The sequence below is a fragment of the Mytilus californianus genome, unplaced genomic scaffold (assembly GCF_021869535.1).
Source record: "Mytilus californianus isolate M0D057914Y unplaced genomic scaffold, xbMytCali1.0.p SCAF_5, whole genome shotgun sequence".
NCBI classification, from domain to species: domain Eukaryota; kingdom Metazoa; phylum Mollusca; class Bivalvia; order Mytilida; family Mytilidae; genus Mytilus; species Mytilus californianus.
In genome coordinates this window covers 33404891-33421870 of record NW_026262701.1, presented here as the reverse complement: position 1 = coordinate 33421870, position 16980 = coordinate 33404891, and the positions used below count along the sequence as shown (strand labels likewise).

Sequence of the window (16980 nt, the reverse complement as noted above, 5' to 3'; positions counted from 1 at the left end):
AAAATTGAATTTTTGTAGATACTTGATGCATGGTTAATATTTTGCATACAAGTCTATAGAAATTTGTATTTTGTTGAACACTTAAATCTGTTGTTCACCTTTGCCCATGAAATCCTTGAAAATGAGTACCTCAAGAATAGCTATGAATTCACAGAATGTGTATATGTGTTGCACATCCTATTTTTAGAGACAATTTTTTTTTCTAGGAGCTTTTGAATGCATTTGGTTTTTTTTTCATTGTGAATTAATTAAGAAATTTTTCATTAAATAAATTGATTCATTTTATAACTGTAGGAAATGTGATGATGTTTTCATTTAAACAGAAATTGTGTAATCAATTTTACCCTTGAATAGTTCATCTAATTTCCGGCATTCTTTCCAATTATAATTTCCTTTCAAATTGTTCAATATCAGTTGTATCAAATTAGCCTGTAAGGTTTTGATCATTGTAATTTTTTTCTGTATGATTCGTATTAAGAAAACTTGTACTTTTGCATAAAGTAGAAGTTATTTAAATTTTTATCAAAGTCTCTCACATTAAATAATAACCATTAAGTTTCAGAAAATTTTATTAAATACAAAAACAGTATATCATGGAAGGTATACAAACATTTTATTTGATAAAAAACATACATAACTTTCTGAAGAATAGACGAGGATCCCTTGGACCTGTTTTTAAATAATTCACAATATGAAGTGGTATGTTTTCTTGGAGGTGTTTTTAACACCGATTTCAGAGATATTGGATATTTCATTGTGTCCAGTTTTTATTTGTGAAGAAACCAATGTACCAGAAGATAACCACTAAGGCACTAACCTTCTGCAGGCTAAATGACAAACCTCGTCAATTAAGATTAAAGTCGTGAAGTATGATGAATGGCATTTAAATGCATAGTCATAGAATGGAAGTTTAGAATTTTTTGGTCAGGTTGCTAGGTCTTTGATGTCATAATAGTTTTAAAGCTTTATATATAATTATACAAAATACTAGAATATATCAGTAAAAAGAATTAGAATGGCTTTAAACAACCATTTTTAATGCAAAATTAAAAAGGTGTCATAGTTTAATCAGAACAGTTACAATTTAGGAAACCTCATACAAAACAGAAAAGCATTACTGCAATTTAAAAACCAGTTTAGGAAAATGCAGACATGGAAAACACCTGATTAAATCTTTTAAACCTTGTAGGGTATTAAATGCTCTGTGATTTAAAAGTTTTTGGCCTGAATAATTTTTATGCACTGCCACGAAAGTGGAAGGAGCATATGTTTTTACCCTTGTCTATCTATCCATCACTTAGGCCTATATTTTGTTTTTTCAAGTGAACTTTCTTACGCTCTGTGCATAGGTTCATTACTCAAAAACTGACTGTTGAAACCCACTTTTATAGTACAACATTTTTGGAACATTTGAGTGACTATAATCCTCATTTGATGCTCCAAGATGACTGTAGTTAAATTATACAAAAAGTTCATATCTCAAAAGCACATTGTCATATGTTATTGTTAATCATACTTTAACACTGCAGTCTACTTGTATCTGATATCACCCCTTGTTTCTGGTGGGGTTCATTTTGCTCAGTCTGTAGTTTTTTTTGTAGTATTTTGTAGAGTGTTGTTTGTCTTTTCATCATTTTAATTTGTCCCTTGTATTGTCTGTCTTCGACTAATGGTTCTAAATATCTCTGGCTACTTTTTTGTATAGTTCTGTATCACAAGGGTTATAATATTCACTACCAGAAATATTTTAGGAGCATTGAAGCCAACTTCAATGAAAATGTGCAACTCAATCAAAAGTTGCATTAAATTCAATTAATCAAGGAACAATTCATCAAAAATTCCTTCTCTCGTTTCTATGTATGTCTTAATATAAGGGCTTATAGGAATGAATGTTTGAGATAATATTTCTTCAGAAAAGTTCATTGTTAACCACTTTTTGATATGTTTCAATATTTTATTAAAGTGAGCATCTACCCTGGACTTTAGCATAAAGCATAGAATAAAAATTGAACAAAGACACCATTGTATTACAAAATTATTTATTTAGATACATCTTTTTACACCAAATAAAATGAATGTGTGCATGGACATGTATAAATGGTTTGAGTCTTTTGAAAAATAAACCTTGATTATGGGGAAGTAAGGACAAGTTTATATTTCTTTGATCAACACACCACAAAACAGTTGTCAATATGAATAGTTTTAAATAAAAAAAAAATAATTTGGCATTGATTTGAAGCACCTGAACCCATATGAATGAATGATATGACGATGAAATAAAATCCATCTGGATTTAAACATGATATTTTTCCATTTTTAGATGAAAGTAAAATCGAAGAAAAAAAAACAGTTGTCCAAACTTGATAAGATATTCTTTGAATAACTCTGTTCTCATATATCACTATAGTACAAAAACATACAAATGTAAGTCTATTGTTTGTATTTATATAATAAACACATAATTTTACATGTTTTCCTACTGCAAGATATATTGAAACTAACCTCACAGCTTTTGTATAATCCAAATTTATGTAAGAATAATAGCACTGATATTGTTTCGGTCCATATCGGGAAATTATATTGGAAACTTTTATGCCATAATTTCTACTCCATCCATTTGTTCATCCTGCATTTTAGTTTTCTTTTGATCTATTTCAAATTGTTCATATTTTGTTCTTTCCCTTTGCATTCTCTGAACTAATTGTCTCATTTTGAATGTTGGAGTATGTCTCAGTGCCCTATTGGCAGATTTGAGTGGAATGTGCTTTTTTTCAGAATTTGTTAAGTCCAGATGTGTCATTTGTTCAATAATAAGTTTACTAGGTGTTTGGCAACGTTGAATTTCACCTCGCTGTACTGATGTTTTGATGTACTTCCACAAATCTTGAGGTTTCTTCGGTTCAGTTTTGACCGTATATGGAGATTTACTTCTTTGTGAAAGAGAAGACTTTGATCTTTCGGGTTCCTTACTTTTTGGTTCTGGTTCACTTACTGCTAACCTGTCTTTGTCAGTTTCCTTTCTCGTATTTGATGAAACAGACTTGGCAAAGATGCTCATTAACATGCTTGCCTTTGACATTTGTGGAGCAGTTTTTATCTCAGGTAGAGGAATTTCCAGTTCGTCATCAGATTCAATATCAGATCCATTGGTGTTTAAATTTCCAAAAAAATCATCAATTTTGCGTTGCAGTTGTTGTTGTTCTTTTTTCAGGTCTTCTTCAGTTGGTCTTTTTGAGGTATTTGATGACTGAAAGCTTGCTACTGTTCTTGGTGTATCATAACCATTTTTGACTGAGTTTGCATATTTGTTTCCAAACACAACTGATCGCAGTTTGTCAATATCTATGTACTCCTCTTCATCATCATCCTCATATTCATCATCACTATCCTGCCAAACGGATTGTCTTCGCTGCATTCCAGGATGAAATGTTTTTGCTCTTTGTATTGGCTCTGGAGTTTTAATGTTTAAAGCAAATTTAACTTTTGATTTATCACTTAATGACGGAAGCTTAGTTGAATTGTCTTCAAAATTCAATGATACAGAACTTTTCATAGGTGGTGCAGACCTAGAATCTCTTCTTTGCCACAGTAAACTTTTTCTGCTTTTAGCAGACGAAACTGATGTACCGGGAGTTGATATATCTCCTCTCCGACTTCTGTCTTCTTGTCGACTTTGTACTTGTCGACGATGATAGATTTGACGAGCTGCTCTGACAACAGCATTTGGATGTAAATCATTGACAGTTCGTCCTCTTAAAGGAAACTGTTGTTTCCTATCTAAATAGTGTGACTGTGATACAACGCCAAGTCGTTTTGTTTGATTTTTTAACTGCATTTCATCGTAACCAAAATCTTTATAGGGTTCATATCGTTTAGCATTTTCTAGATCTGTTTTTCGCTTATTGATGTCATAGACTTTTGCTTCATATCTTAGTTGACTTGCATTGTCATGAATTTGCTTCAATTTGTAACTTATATCCCTCTGAAGTTTAGTGTTTTTGATTGAGAGATGGTTTTCGCACACATTATTTTTGACACTTGTTAATTTTTCTGTCAATGACACTTTTTTGGCATTGTCCATTGCTTCTTCCTTCATGGTTTGAAATGGATTGGACACCAGCTGTTCCGAGTCCATAATGAAGAAGTTACCTGTAAAAAAATGAGATATAGTATATATACATATGCATTATCTTTGATTTGAAATATCATCCCATTGAAAAATAATTACGAATTTACAATACCTAATTAAAAAATAGTAATGCATTCAAAATATCATTCCATTGAAAAATAGTAACAGCTGTTTGAGTATTTGTCATATTTGTTTGTAATTTTTACATCCATTTTCAGTGTCATCCAAAAAGATTCTCTGTCATTCTACATTCAGTTAAAGTTTAGTTAAAGTACTATTACTGTGAGATGTTATATCCATATTTACACAAAGTTGTTATTTACTATCCTGCAACTGTAAACAAGACACAAAAACATAAAAGCCAATTCATCTGTTGAAAATGGTAAATAAAATAAGCTCAATTTACTGTTAGAAGATTTTCAATTAAGGCATTTATTTCATAAACTGTATCCTTATAGTGTTTAAAAATATTACATAGACTCAGAGGATTATTGCATACACCCAATTAGGGAAGGATCAATATTTTAGTTAAATTAAGATCTTTGTGGAAATAAATGATTGAATTTTATTATTCTTTTTAAATCTTGAATTTCATTTTATGTTCAGTTGTTTATGTATAATTTATAAGCTTAGAAAAACATAACTTAATACCTTTTTAGAAGGTGTTGATTGTTTACATTTAATTAATATCAGTTAATTAAGTTTTAGACTCGTTAAAAAGAAATTCTGATGGTTTTTTTTCACAAGTTAATGAAGTTATATTTCAGCACTGACTTTCCATATAAAGTGGTTTGGAGATTGCATGTAGGCCAAAATGTTTTCTTTTACTTAAATATGAAGATAAGGAGATGTGGTATGATTGCCAATGAGACAGCAATCTACCAAAGACCAAATGACGAAGATGTAAGCAACTATAGGTGACGGTATAGCCTCATTAATGAGCAAAACACATACCATATAGTAAGCTATAAAAGGCCTCAACATGACCATAGAAGACATGGTAGAGGGCAAAGATCATACACTGTCATAAATTTAAAGAAATAGAAATATGGAAAAGGTTTTTACATGCTTAAATAAATAGCTCATAATATATGTAAACAATCCTTTTTTTTTTAAATAAAATAGATTAATGTTAATTTCAAGTAAAATGTTTTATTCTAAAAAGGTTTCACATCAACTTCTGACATACTTGCTTCCTTTTTAGCATCGGACACTCTCTTTTTATCCTCTTCATCAATTTCTGATGTATCCATTTTGATTATTGTTGTCATATGTGTCATGAATATAACAAAATTTAATGCCTCTTTAACATGGCAACAGATATTTAAGTAAATGACAGATTCCAATTATGAGCAGCCAGAAGTTTTGACAGCATGCTATCAGAATATCAAAACATGTAGCTAGAAACATCCTAGAAAATAAAAACTGAAACACACGGTAGACTTCTAGTTAGACTTGGTTTAATCGGTTTTAATATATTAATGCCTTAAAATTTAGATTACTAAGACTTTTTTTACAATTTAACAAAGAAACACAATAAGATTAAAAGATTTAAGGCAGTTGTTGACGTGAGAAAGAATACATTCTGGTTTGTTTTGGTGAGAGCGAGTGTTAAACTCTGTCTGCATAATCTTTCTGCTGATATGATTAATGCATTTTTTTTTCATGGGATAGTTTTGAGCTAATTTTACGTTTTTAACATTTATTTTTAGTAATATTGCTGTGGGACTGGGAAATTTTTTTTTAGAGGTTTTAGTGGTATGATTACCAGCTTAAGAAATCGTATGACTTATTAACCTAAATATCAGGTACTAGACCATTATGTAAAATAGGTCTATACCTTTTGTTATGGTGTTACTTGTGGAAACAGCTTAGAATTGACCTTGAAGTATAGTTTTTTGCCCGTTTTTTTCTGGATACATGTGTTTTGATTCTTAAAAATGAATTTGAAGAGATAATGGGTTTATATGAAAAAATGAAGATGTGGAATGATTGCCAAAGAGACAACTCTCTCACCAGAGACTAAATGTTGTAAAAGTTAGCACACAATATGTCACTCTACAGCCTTCAACATGAAAAAGACAACCACAGAGTTATAGGCTTCTGTATGTCAATGAACTTTGTTACCTATTGCATCTGCAGTTAACTGATACCAATTGGGTGTGGTCAAGGTCTCATAAAAAATTGTCTGGCTGAATAGACTTATTGGATAAAAGTTATAGTTATAAGTTCTTCAATTTCAAAAGAATTATTGATATGCTATAGAACATGGATAGTTATTAATTTTTTTGGAGAATAAAAGAAATTGATTTGATGGTAACATATTACTTATTATCTGTTAAAAACATAGAAAAATGTATTTATAGAAATGAGGGTGGCATTCAGTTTCTCAAAATCAGGAAATAATATATTATTTCAAAAGTTTTTGAAGTGGTAGCATGAAAACAAAGATTAATAAAAATGAATTTCTTACCTATTTGCTTAATATCCAGTTTGTATGAAATTGGTCCACCCATTTTACTTATATATATTTTTTAATGCAACTATATTTGTGCACAAGAGTATTTAACCCTAGACTGCAGTGTAAAAATGAGGGTTGTAATTGTATAATCAGAAAACCCATGTAGATAGATTATAAAATGTTTTACGGGCATCAAGCATAAAGTTAAGGCATTGTTAAGCATTGACAAAATTAATCTGAATTGAGTCAGTTTGGAAATGGATATGTTAACTGGAATACAGGTGTTTGCTCGATAGGGTCAAACATGATGATATAGAAGAAATTTTACCCCTTAATCAAATGTAACCCATCATTTAAAGATCACAGGTTCTGATTTATATAGAAATATATCGGCAAATTTAGAGGTAGAATATGTTTGACTGTTACCTGGCACACGATGCCTTAATTGTCGTGTTCGTGAAAATTAAATTGCTCCTTGTGTTGTATTTTTCTAGTAGGATATAAACATGTATGAAACATGGTAAATTATATCCTATTGCTTTGATTGTTATCAGCATAAATACCAGATAGGAGGGTCTTGATGGGGATTACAGAATAGAGAATAAAGGGCCGATTCTACAGAAAAATGGGCCCATAAAGATAAATAATAGGGAAAAATAGACCGAAAAAATAAAGAATATAGAATAATAGGGTGCTAAAATATAAAGAATAGAAAATAATGGGAAAAAATATAAACAATAGAGAAAAATGACCTAAAAATTAAAGAATACAGAAATGAAGGACCCCATCCAGACACTCAGATAGTATCTTGTGATTCTAAATGTAAAGATTTGTATTACTGATAACATAGTTTTAATTTTTTCCAAATTAGAATAATATAATATTCTAAAAATAGCCTTAACATTGCCTTTTATAGAAAACAATGAAATAATGGCTATATTTATTTTGTAATACACTTTTAGAGTTATTTTAAATGTCAAGAAAAATATTTCTATAGCCTTGTGAATACACATGGGAACTAAAATGAAGAAAAGTAGTCAAATGAAATGGAGAAAAAAATCTGTGATGTTTTGAAAAGTGAATAAGTTGTGTCAATGTCTTAATTATTATGATTACAGTGTTTTAGTTGCCATGGCTACTAACCATCATATTCCATCTCCATGAGTTTATTGGTTTTTAAATATCCATGAAATTTTGCCTCCGTCTGATCTTTAGTTTTATACATTTTGACAGATTAAGTATTGTCTTTATACAAAAATATGTTTACTTTCCCAAATCTGCAGAAGATGTGCTGGTAGGAGCCCAGTGAAATAACTAATCTGTGAATTTTCTGCTCTTGACTATCTAAAACTTTTATTTCCAGCTTGTTAACTTTTTGAAAATTTTACACATCTCTAAATCCTCACTGTATAAAAAGATTTTTTTTATTCAATATTTCATATATTCACTGATCAAAGATTTATAAATTCTTTAGTTTTAACATTCCTCCTTTGAAATCACAGCAAGTGTCATTCCTTAATCCCATGTGTAAATTTTTTTACGTTAAAATAAGACGTTTGTGGTATATATTGATTGTTACAACCAGTTATCAAAACAAATCTTTTAAAACTAAAACTTGCAGACAAAAAGAATGATTTACGTTGTTCCTTGTTTGGACAATCATTTAAATTTTTTCTTCGCATTTACATTAGTTACAAAAATACTTTTACTTTAATGAGTACAAAATAATTAAAAAGTCAAAACTACCGCATTGTTCGTTAGAAATTAGCCTTACAACAATGGGGTACAGTTTTTGTTCAACGGTAAAGTGGAAATTAGCGATAATTAACAGATTAAAAGAACAAAAAGGCCGAAATGACACATTTCAATTATATTTATCTTTATGAGTCAATTTTAATTTTAAGTACCAATGTACATTAAATCATTTTATGAATAGTCAAATATCTTTAAAAATGTCATAAATGGGAAGCACTTGATGGAAAAGTTTTATTTAAAGCAATGTAGGATTGAGAAATCACAGAACTAGTTTGTTTTCACTGCAAGTTCAAGTCAAGAATCTCTTCAGAGAATGTCATTACTTTTTTAACATCTTTGTTATTGGGGAATTTTGTGTAAGCTTCATATCTTTGCTTTTTATTTTTTTAATTCATTTTTAACTACTCTAGACTAGATGTATTTTGTTGGTTAATTTGTTTTGTTTGTTTGCTGTCGCCCCCCTTTTTATTTTCATGTTATTAATTTGACAATAAATGATTAGAATGCTTGTTTTTGATCAAGTAAGAACAAACAAAAGCTTGAAAAGGCAAGGTTTAATGGACCATTTCACCCTTAAAAACTAGTATCATGGCTTTCTATAGTTGAAGATTAGAATCCTTTCATTTCATATATTGATGACTGTCCAAAAACAGCATTAAATCATTCAGTTTATAAAAGAATATACATTTGTATTCAGATATTCTTATTTTGACAACCTTTCACCTGAGTTAGAACGTGATTGCTATTTATACAGATTCAATGATGAAATTTTTTCTGCAATTTGTCAAATTTCCTTGTTATTAGAAAAAATGCTCTCCCTATAGTTCTATACAAGGTGACTTATCATTGCTACGTCTTTTGAACTCTGGTGGATAGTTGTCTTTTAAATTTTGATCACTTTTGGACTTCATTGGTGAAAACTTTTGTCATACTTGTTCTGTTAGAATGTATGAAATATAGTCAGAATGACTTCTCAAGTACTTATTACTATTGTCAACAATTTGATTTTTTCTTGATTTCTTTTTTTTTTTAATTTTTAATGGAAAAATAAAAAATTAGAATCCATTAATCTTAATACATTTGTACTAACCTGACTGCTCAATTGGAGAAATGATAGAGCTTTCAGAAAGCATAAGTTCCGAGTAGGACATTTTGAATAATTATTTATATCCACAAAATAGTATAAGCTATAAATTCTATTTCTCAAAACAATCTTTTAAGGGCATTTTCAACATTATCCATGTTTCTCAGAGTACATATGAAAAAGTTGTAAATCAGAACGGTTGTTACTCCAGTGCCAGAATTATTGAATTAGTTTTATAAAGAATCACCGTCTAAACTGTTACACAGCAAATTTAATTGTTATGTTGTTAATTAGTATTGTATGAATTGAACTATTTATTACATTAATATGCAAATTTAGTCAATTGTTACAATGATTTATAAACGTTCAGACTATCCAGATGATGATCAATGATAAAGATTGCCACTTTTTAAAATGTTACATGTTGCGTAGCATTTATAAACGTGATGTTATGATATGAAATTGCAGATCTTTAAATACTGGTTGTAATTAGATTGTCAGGGCATATTTTTGCATTAAATGACACTGTATATTTGTGATAATTTGATAGTTTTCTGAAAGATTGACAAAACCAAACAAGATTTGACAGTTTTAATTCGATACTGTCTATCTTTTTAAGCATGATTTTATTTACTTAGGAATTTGATCAGTATATAATTAAGGATGAAAAATTAACACATGTTTCTTTCTTCTTTACCTATAGACAAACAAGATAAGTATACCTTGGCATTATACATGTAAAGTCCACCTCTACTGAGTTTAGAGAGGAGTATTTTACAACCCCCTGTGGCTGTAATAGATATTGACAAGAACTTCTTTATTGTATGTTAAGTAAATAATTTATCTCATTTCTTATATAAATTGATATATCATTTATTGTACAAAAAAGTTATTGAAAAACTCAAATTTATATCATGGTGAAATTGTACCTCTTTAGTATCTTTAGTATACCACTAAGGCTAATGGTTAGGAAGTGCAATGCCATAACTATAGTTTTGTATGAATTGTTTACTTATTTGATAGTTTTTAAACCATGATATATACTAGTATCCCTCTGCACTTAATAATTGAGCTAACAGCTTGACCTCTGACAAGTTTTAGGTATTAAGTTTTAAATCATGTACATTTATAAATTCTTGCAATGTTTTTAATATTGCAAAATTTGTGACAGAATAGGAACAAAGAAAATAAGAACTCACATTTTATTTTAAATTCAAATATCATTATTTGAATGCAGCATTTACTGATTTTGTCCAGCTTTTAAAAATCTCAATAATTAAAGCATGCAAAATTTCCAAATTTACAGTGATCATGTTGGAAATTTATGATGTTGGGTTGCTGTTTCCATGTGATCTTATGTCTCCTTTTTATATGTTAATTGCCATCTTAACTTATTGGTAAAGCTTTGATCATTTGTATCTTTATCATATCTTAACTGGTCATCATCAATAAACTCTTGAGAACAGATGGTCATAGCATGATAGCCTTTAAATTTCAGCATTTGCTTTTTGTATACTATCAAAATTACACCTAGGCAAGACATCTCTCTGTGCCAATAGTTAATTGGATGAGTCATTTTTCTTTAAAATGACTTATGATAAGTCAAAGATATTCAGTAAAGAGAGGACATGTTCATTTGACAGGATTCATTTGACCCTTGACTTTTAAAATGTGTATCTAAATATTAAAGCAGGCAAGAAAATTTTTAGTGTGTATATATGCTCTTGTTTTCAGTAGATTTAAACACTGGCAATATATTTTATGAGATATTATCTGTGTAAAGATGGATTAAATATATTTTATTTATTTGGATTTAAGGTTGTGTAATATTGTCCATTAAATTTTGTGCAGAGCTCTTAAGTAGATTAGCTTGTCTAGTTCATTAAACTTATTTACTTAAAAAGTCTGTTTTAAGTAATAAGCTATAACATTAACATGTTCACTTACAATTATTTAAAGCAGAACCTTGAGTCACAAACTCTGTTTTAAGTAAAAAGCTGTAACATTAACATGTTCACTTGCAATTATGCAAAACAGAACATTGCGTCACAAACTCAAGAAATTCTAAACTGTTCTCTTACAATAATGAAAATAGTTTAAAGAGTTGAACATTCAAGTCACAACAATGTACAGCATGATTTATACATTCCTTTCAAAGTCTAATAAAGTTAATTAAAAGTGCCAATAATTAAAATAATGGGATAATTGAGAACTTGTATGTGAACACTTCAGGAAGTAAAAAAAACCATTTTCATTAGTGAAAGGATGAAGCAAAAGTGGGGTCTTGAAAAAGGGGTATCTATGAGTACATTTGGTGCTTGTAAACTTGACTGTTTATTTAAATAAAAAAATCAAACAAAATGAAAAAGAATTGAAAATTGTTTTGTAATGATGAATTAGGCTTATAAATTATTCAATAATTATTGTATTTAATTAAAAAAAAAAAATTTGATGTATTGAAAAATGAATTTCATAACTTTATAACACAATAGTTGTTTATCACTTTAATTGTTATATATAAAGGTTTACACAATTTGTCAATTTCCATAGGGAAATGAAACAAAAGAGAAATGTACATTAATTTTCTTAATTTGTAAATGATTTGTATTCTGATTTTGATTTCCCCAATCTGGGAAAGAGCTAAGGATACATATAGCTGTTTGCTGGCTTTATTCAATTCAGAATAGGACATGATATTGTTATATTTTCTTCCTTTATTTATCAAATAGTAGTTTTTGAAAGGATATTTATTGAACATCAATATTTTCAAAATCCAATGTCATCAAGACTTTTATAACCATCTGCTCAATTGTTTGTATCTTATAGTTATGTTTTAATAACTGTATCACTATTCTGGTAAGTTACCAATTCTGAATCTCTTTTCAAATATTTTATTGAATATTTCTATTTTAAAATGTAAAATGATACATATTTAAAGAGTGTTTAAACATTTATTCTGATAACAGAAGTCAATTTTTCTATTTTAAATTTTAAATGATTTACCTTGCAGATTAATAGATAGTAAGAAATCAATCTGAAATTGGCAATTGAATGTAAGGAATAAATTTCAAATTATGGTACTCACCTTTCTGAAGTATTGAAAAGTGTTCTTCCAAAAGATTATTCATTTTTTTGAACTTATCTATTTGGCCTTCTCATATACAATTACTAAACATGCATCAAATGAATATGATAGCCTTCTCAAACATTGATAGAAAACTTTTGACTTTAAAATAATAATTTAATATTATGCAACATTAGAAGGGCTTTTGTATTTAAATAAGATTTTCTATCCATTAATTACAACTATTGTTGAGGGTATTACCACCACCCCTAAAAATCCGGTATAGAATGTATAAAAGAATAAAAGACATTCAAGGTAATTATGTTAATTTTCAGTAATACATAAAATCTTTTAATTTAAAATTAATTAAAAATTCAAGGATTGACAATTTACAGATTTTTTAACTAATTTTATATGGCAAAGTATACTGTTTTTTGGTTATTCTAATTTATTTGGAATTAATTTGGCATATATCTTATATTTTATTGCATCAATTGGAAACATCCTCTTTGAATTAATTTGTAAATACCTCAGTATTTGATTATTAAATATATGCTAATTTGTTGCATGCTCAAACAAATAAGAGATTAGGTTTTAAAGTAAATTAAAATTGCTGCAATTTTATGTAAATTGTTTAGTTTGTAATACATTTTGTACATCTGTTCACCATTATAAACCATACAACTATACACAAGGAAATTTGGAAATAGTAATTGCCAGAAAACATTTGTTCTTAAATATCAAAATTTTGTTCGGGATAGCATAACTATTATATATTGTGCATAGAGTAAGGGCCTTCAGGAATTAGAATTGAACCATCACTCAGTGATACATAAGCATATGAAGACCCACTTTAATGTTGACTGAATTGAGGAAGTGGTTGTATCAAAATAGCTGTAACATTTTCTTTTTAATAGATATTAAGACAAATGGAGTACCATATTAAAGATGTGATAGCCAAAATGCATTTCCAAATGACTTCAATATATCCTGGTATAAGCAATTGACAAGTGATGGTCCAAAACTGTTGAATCTCTTGTATATAAAAAGGAGAAGGAAGGCATACACATTGAGACAACAAATTAATGACAAAAAGACAAAACAAAATACATCCAGAGGCGGATTAATTTGGTTGATTATAAAGAGAATCACTGAAACATGACTGGAGCGGGCCCCCTCTTAGGCAGTCAGTGGGCCCCCACTTATGAAAATTTCTGGATTCGCCACTGACATCCTTATATCAATAATAGACAATGGTCCAAAGTTAACTTTGAATGGTGTAATACTAGTTAAAGAACAAAGTCAGCCATATTGATTCCATGCCATAGTTGATCATGTGATCACTAAAAAGACCAGGATGCATGCTCAAAACATATAACCCAACTTTGCTAAATAAATACTACCTGGTATGCAATTCTTCTCCACTTAAAATGAAAGATGGAATAGGGTGAAAGTATGCAGGATTATTTGTAGGAATCATTAAAATACAGCTTCAATCTCTCCACTTTAGCTATAGACAGAATATGATGAAGTACATTGGATAATGTAGCTGTCTATTTTAAAGCTGATGACCTTTCCTAAGAGTAAATATTCATGTAATAGTGTCTTGTTTGACAGCTACATACCAAGTATTATATTCATTGCTGCAAAAATATATTTAATTTTGTTCAAGACTTTAGAACAGATAGAAATATGAGGCTTCATTAGTATTTTCATCATGTTTTATAGCAACAGCAAAATAAAAATTATATTATTGTTTTGCCTTGACCAAGTCAAAAGGCGAGACTTAGGTATGCTGTTGTTTCCGGCTATGATCTCAACAATAATTTGTTTAAGTTTGTGATAATGTCATTTTAATGGGAATCAATGATATTTGGTATGCAGTTGTAGCAGCATTGGCACATCTACTTTCCATTGAGATTATTTGTCCATGTCCCCTCAGTCATTGTCTATTGACTTTGAAACTTTTGCATAGTTTACATGTTAAAGATTTTGATAACCGGTAGGTCAGTTTAAAGGGAACCACTTATGATAAGTAAATGATATTTAGTATGCAGTTGTATTATCATTGCCTGTCTCATTTCCAAGGAAATTATTTGGCCCTTTGCTTCAGTCATTGTTCATTGAATTAAAATAATTTGCATAATTTACATGTTAAAGTTATTATTTTAATTTCAACATTTGCATTTTACTATCAAAATCACATACAGGCTGGAGACATATCTCTGTGTCAATAGTGTATTTGTCATGAAGGTTGAAATGTTAAAATTACGTGAATGCTTATAGAAACATATTGTAATGTCAAATAATAAAATTATATGGCCAATGATTGCATTTACCAGAAAAATCATACATTCTGTGCTTCTTGACACTTTAGAGCACTGTTCAGTAAAAGATATTGAAGTAGTATACATTTTCTTGTAGCACCACAAGGCCTCATGGCGGAGTGATCTATGTAGTGATCACTAACCTGTCAACACTGAGGTTATTAGTTCAAACCCCACTTGTGGTTAGCTGCATTCTACTCCTATCTTAATTGACTAGGATTGCCAGTTTGTCTACCAAGGGCAGTGGTTCTCTCCATACTCTCTGGCTTGCTGCAGCAATAAAAACTTGATGCACAATAAAGCCTACAAAATGTAGCACATCAAGAAGCTTACTTTGAACAATCATATCAAAAAGACAGTTAACTTACCGACTTGGTAAAATTTCGTAATTGAAGAATTCTGTCCAAACATCTTGTTATTTTTAAGAAAAACTTCCAATTTTGTAATAATGAAATGACTAATACTTCTTTCACATTCTAATAGAGACCTGAAATGCTGTTAAGAACTTTTGATACCCCTGACCCCCACTAACAAGTTCTTATGTAGACAGTTTTAATTGAGCCAATTCTTTTGACAAGTTTTAAGTGTATCTATTGTACACTTTTGATCTGATTTCTAAACTTAATAGCTGATCTTTGACAAAATATAAGTTTGATTTTAATTTCTAGTAAGAATTTAAAATCATGAAGTTCATTTAGTGGAAGGGCAGATCTCAGAGTTGATAATGAACAGTAGATGTTTATTAAATAATTGCAGCAATCATTTGTGTCCATGTTTTTTTAAATACAGGAGTTTGAAAAAAAACGTCTAAAGGTTATATGTGCATTGTGTCTACATTTGAGTTGCTGTGGATCTTTATTTGGATGTGATTGAGTTCCTACTGTTTAAGAAGACACTATGGAATGAAAAGTTATGATCTTTGAATATTTTCAATTTTTCATTTAAAATCTTCGTCTTGAATATTTTCCAAATGTTTGTCATCATGAGTACCAATATGTGGTTGCTTTATTTCTGTTTATCAGCATCATTTTTCAAGATTAAATCTAAAAAACTTGTTACAATAGTATCCTGCTGTTAAAACTTCTTCTAAGCAATCAGCTAATCTTTTTGAACTTAAAACTCCAGAAAAATCAGGCCAAAACCACTTCAGCATATTCTGACCTAGTAAAAATGAGTTTTATATTACATTTTGTTGCTCAGTTGCTTGTAAAGATTGTAGAGACAATCTGTGTTTTGAAAAAAATATTTGTTGAAGGGGGCAATAAAGTTAATATTTTTGTGAAATTTGTAACTGTCAGCTATAAATGTTTTGAATATTCAGAACTCAACATCTTATGCTCTGAAAAAAGTAACAATAAAAGTGTTCTTTCATTAAATATCGTTGTTGTGAATGGAGAGATATATGGCAAAAAACACACCAAATATTAGTAGTGCAAAAGACACCAAAAAGATTGGGATTTTATTCGAAAATAAAATTAAGAAATGTTATTGGTAGCATACATTATTTGTGCTATTTGGGGCAAATTATAACCTCATTGGGAAAATGTAAATAGGTGCTTATGAGAAAGTAACCACTCTATAGGCAGTTAAATTAAGCTATATAAGAATTGAACATGTAAAAATCTATCCATCTAAACTAAGATGACATGATTATATTGGAAGGAGAACCCTGGGGATGCATTTATCATGCTGCTTTAAACATCCATAAAATCAAGTAGGATTAAGGCTCTTTTCATCTAACCAATAAACCATTATGTTAGGAACATATTCACCCCATTTATTTAAAGTAAGGAGTCAGTATTGACAGGTATAACTTGTTACCAAATTCTTTCAGTTCTATTATATATCTTACAACTTTGAAATGTACCCCTCTCAAAATAAAATTAACTGTTTAAATATTGAGATAATGACTTAATTTGTAATGCTTATAAGTTGAAGGTAAAGTATAGACATCAAAATATCCCTAGTTGAGAATATAACCCTTATGTAGAAAATGATATGTATGGATTGTAAAAATATTTCTTTGTCGTTTTAAACTTTTCATTTAGCTCCAATGTCAATCTTCAGGGAGGACATTTAAATTTGGATAAGTGATAAGATCTGCAAATTAATCTCAGAACTGAACTTTTCTCTTTGGATGTATAGAAGACGTCAGCCTTC

At 29.4% G+C, this 16980-nt stretch overlaps 2 protein-coding genes across 6 annotated transcripts in view; one reads left to right on the top strand and one right to left on the bottom strand.

Moving 5' to 3' along the window:
• Positions 1 to 16980, top strand: part of LOC127701957 (RING finger and SPRY domain-containing protein 1-like) — a 58355-nt gene that overhangs the window by 30907 nt on the left and 10468 nt on the right. The gene's annotated exons all lie outside the window — the stretch shown is intronic.
• LOC127700961 (uncharacterized) lies at positions 552 to 15319 on the bottom strand. 5 transcript variants are annotated; one of them, XM_052204714.1, is made up of 3 exons: positions 9436 to 9510; positions 5319 to 5554; positions 552 to 4149 (listed from the first exon to the last, which is right to left on the bottom strand). In XM_052204714.1, the coding sequence occupies exons 2-3, from the start codon at positions 5407 to 5409 to the stop codon at positions 2591 to 2593; spliced, it is 1650 nt and encodes a 549-aa protein (XP_052060674.1). In that variant the 5' UTR covers positions 5410 to 5554; positions 9436 to 9510; the 3' UTR covers positions 552 to 2590. The 5 variants fall into 5 exon arrangements, with proteins under 5 accessions (XP_052060674.1, XP_052060677.1, XP_052060676.1 ...); XM_052204717.1 differs by lacking the exons at positions 5319 to 5554; positions 9436 to 9510 and adding an exon at positions 15189 to 15319; XM_052204716.1 differs by lacking the exon at positions 5319 to 5554 and having other exon boundaries at positions 9436 to 9875.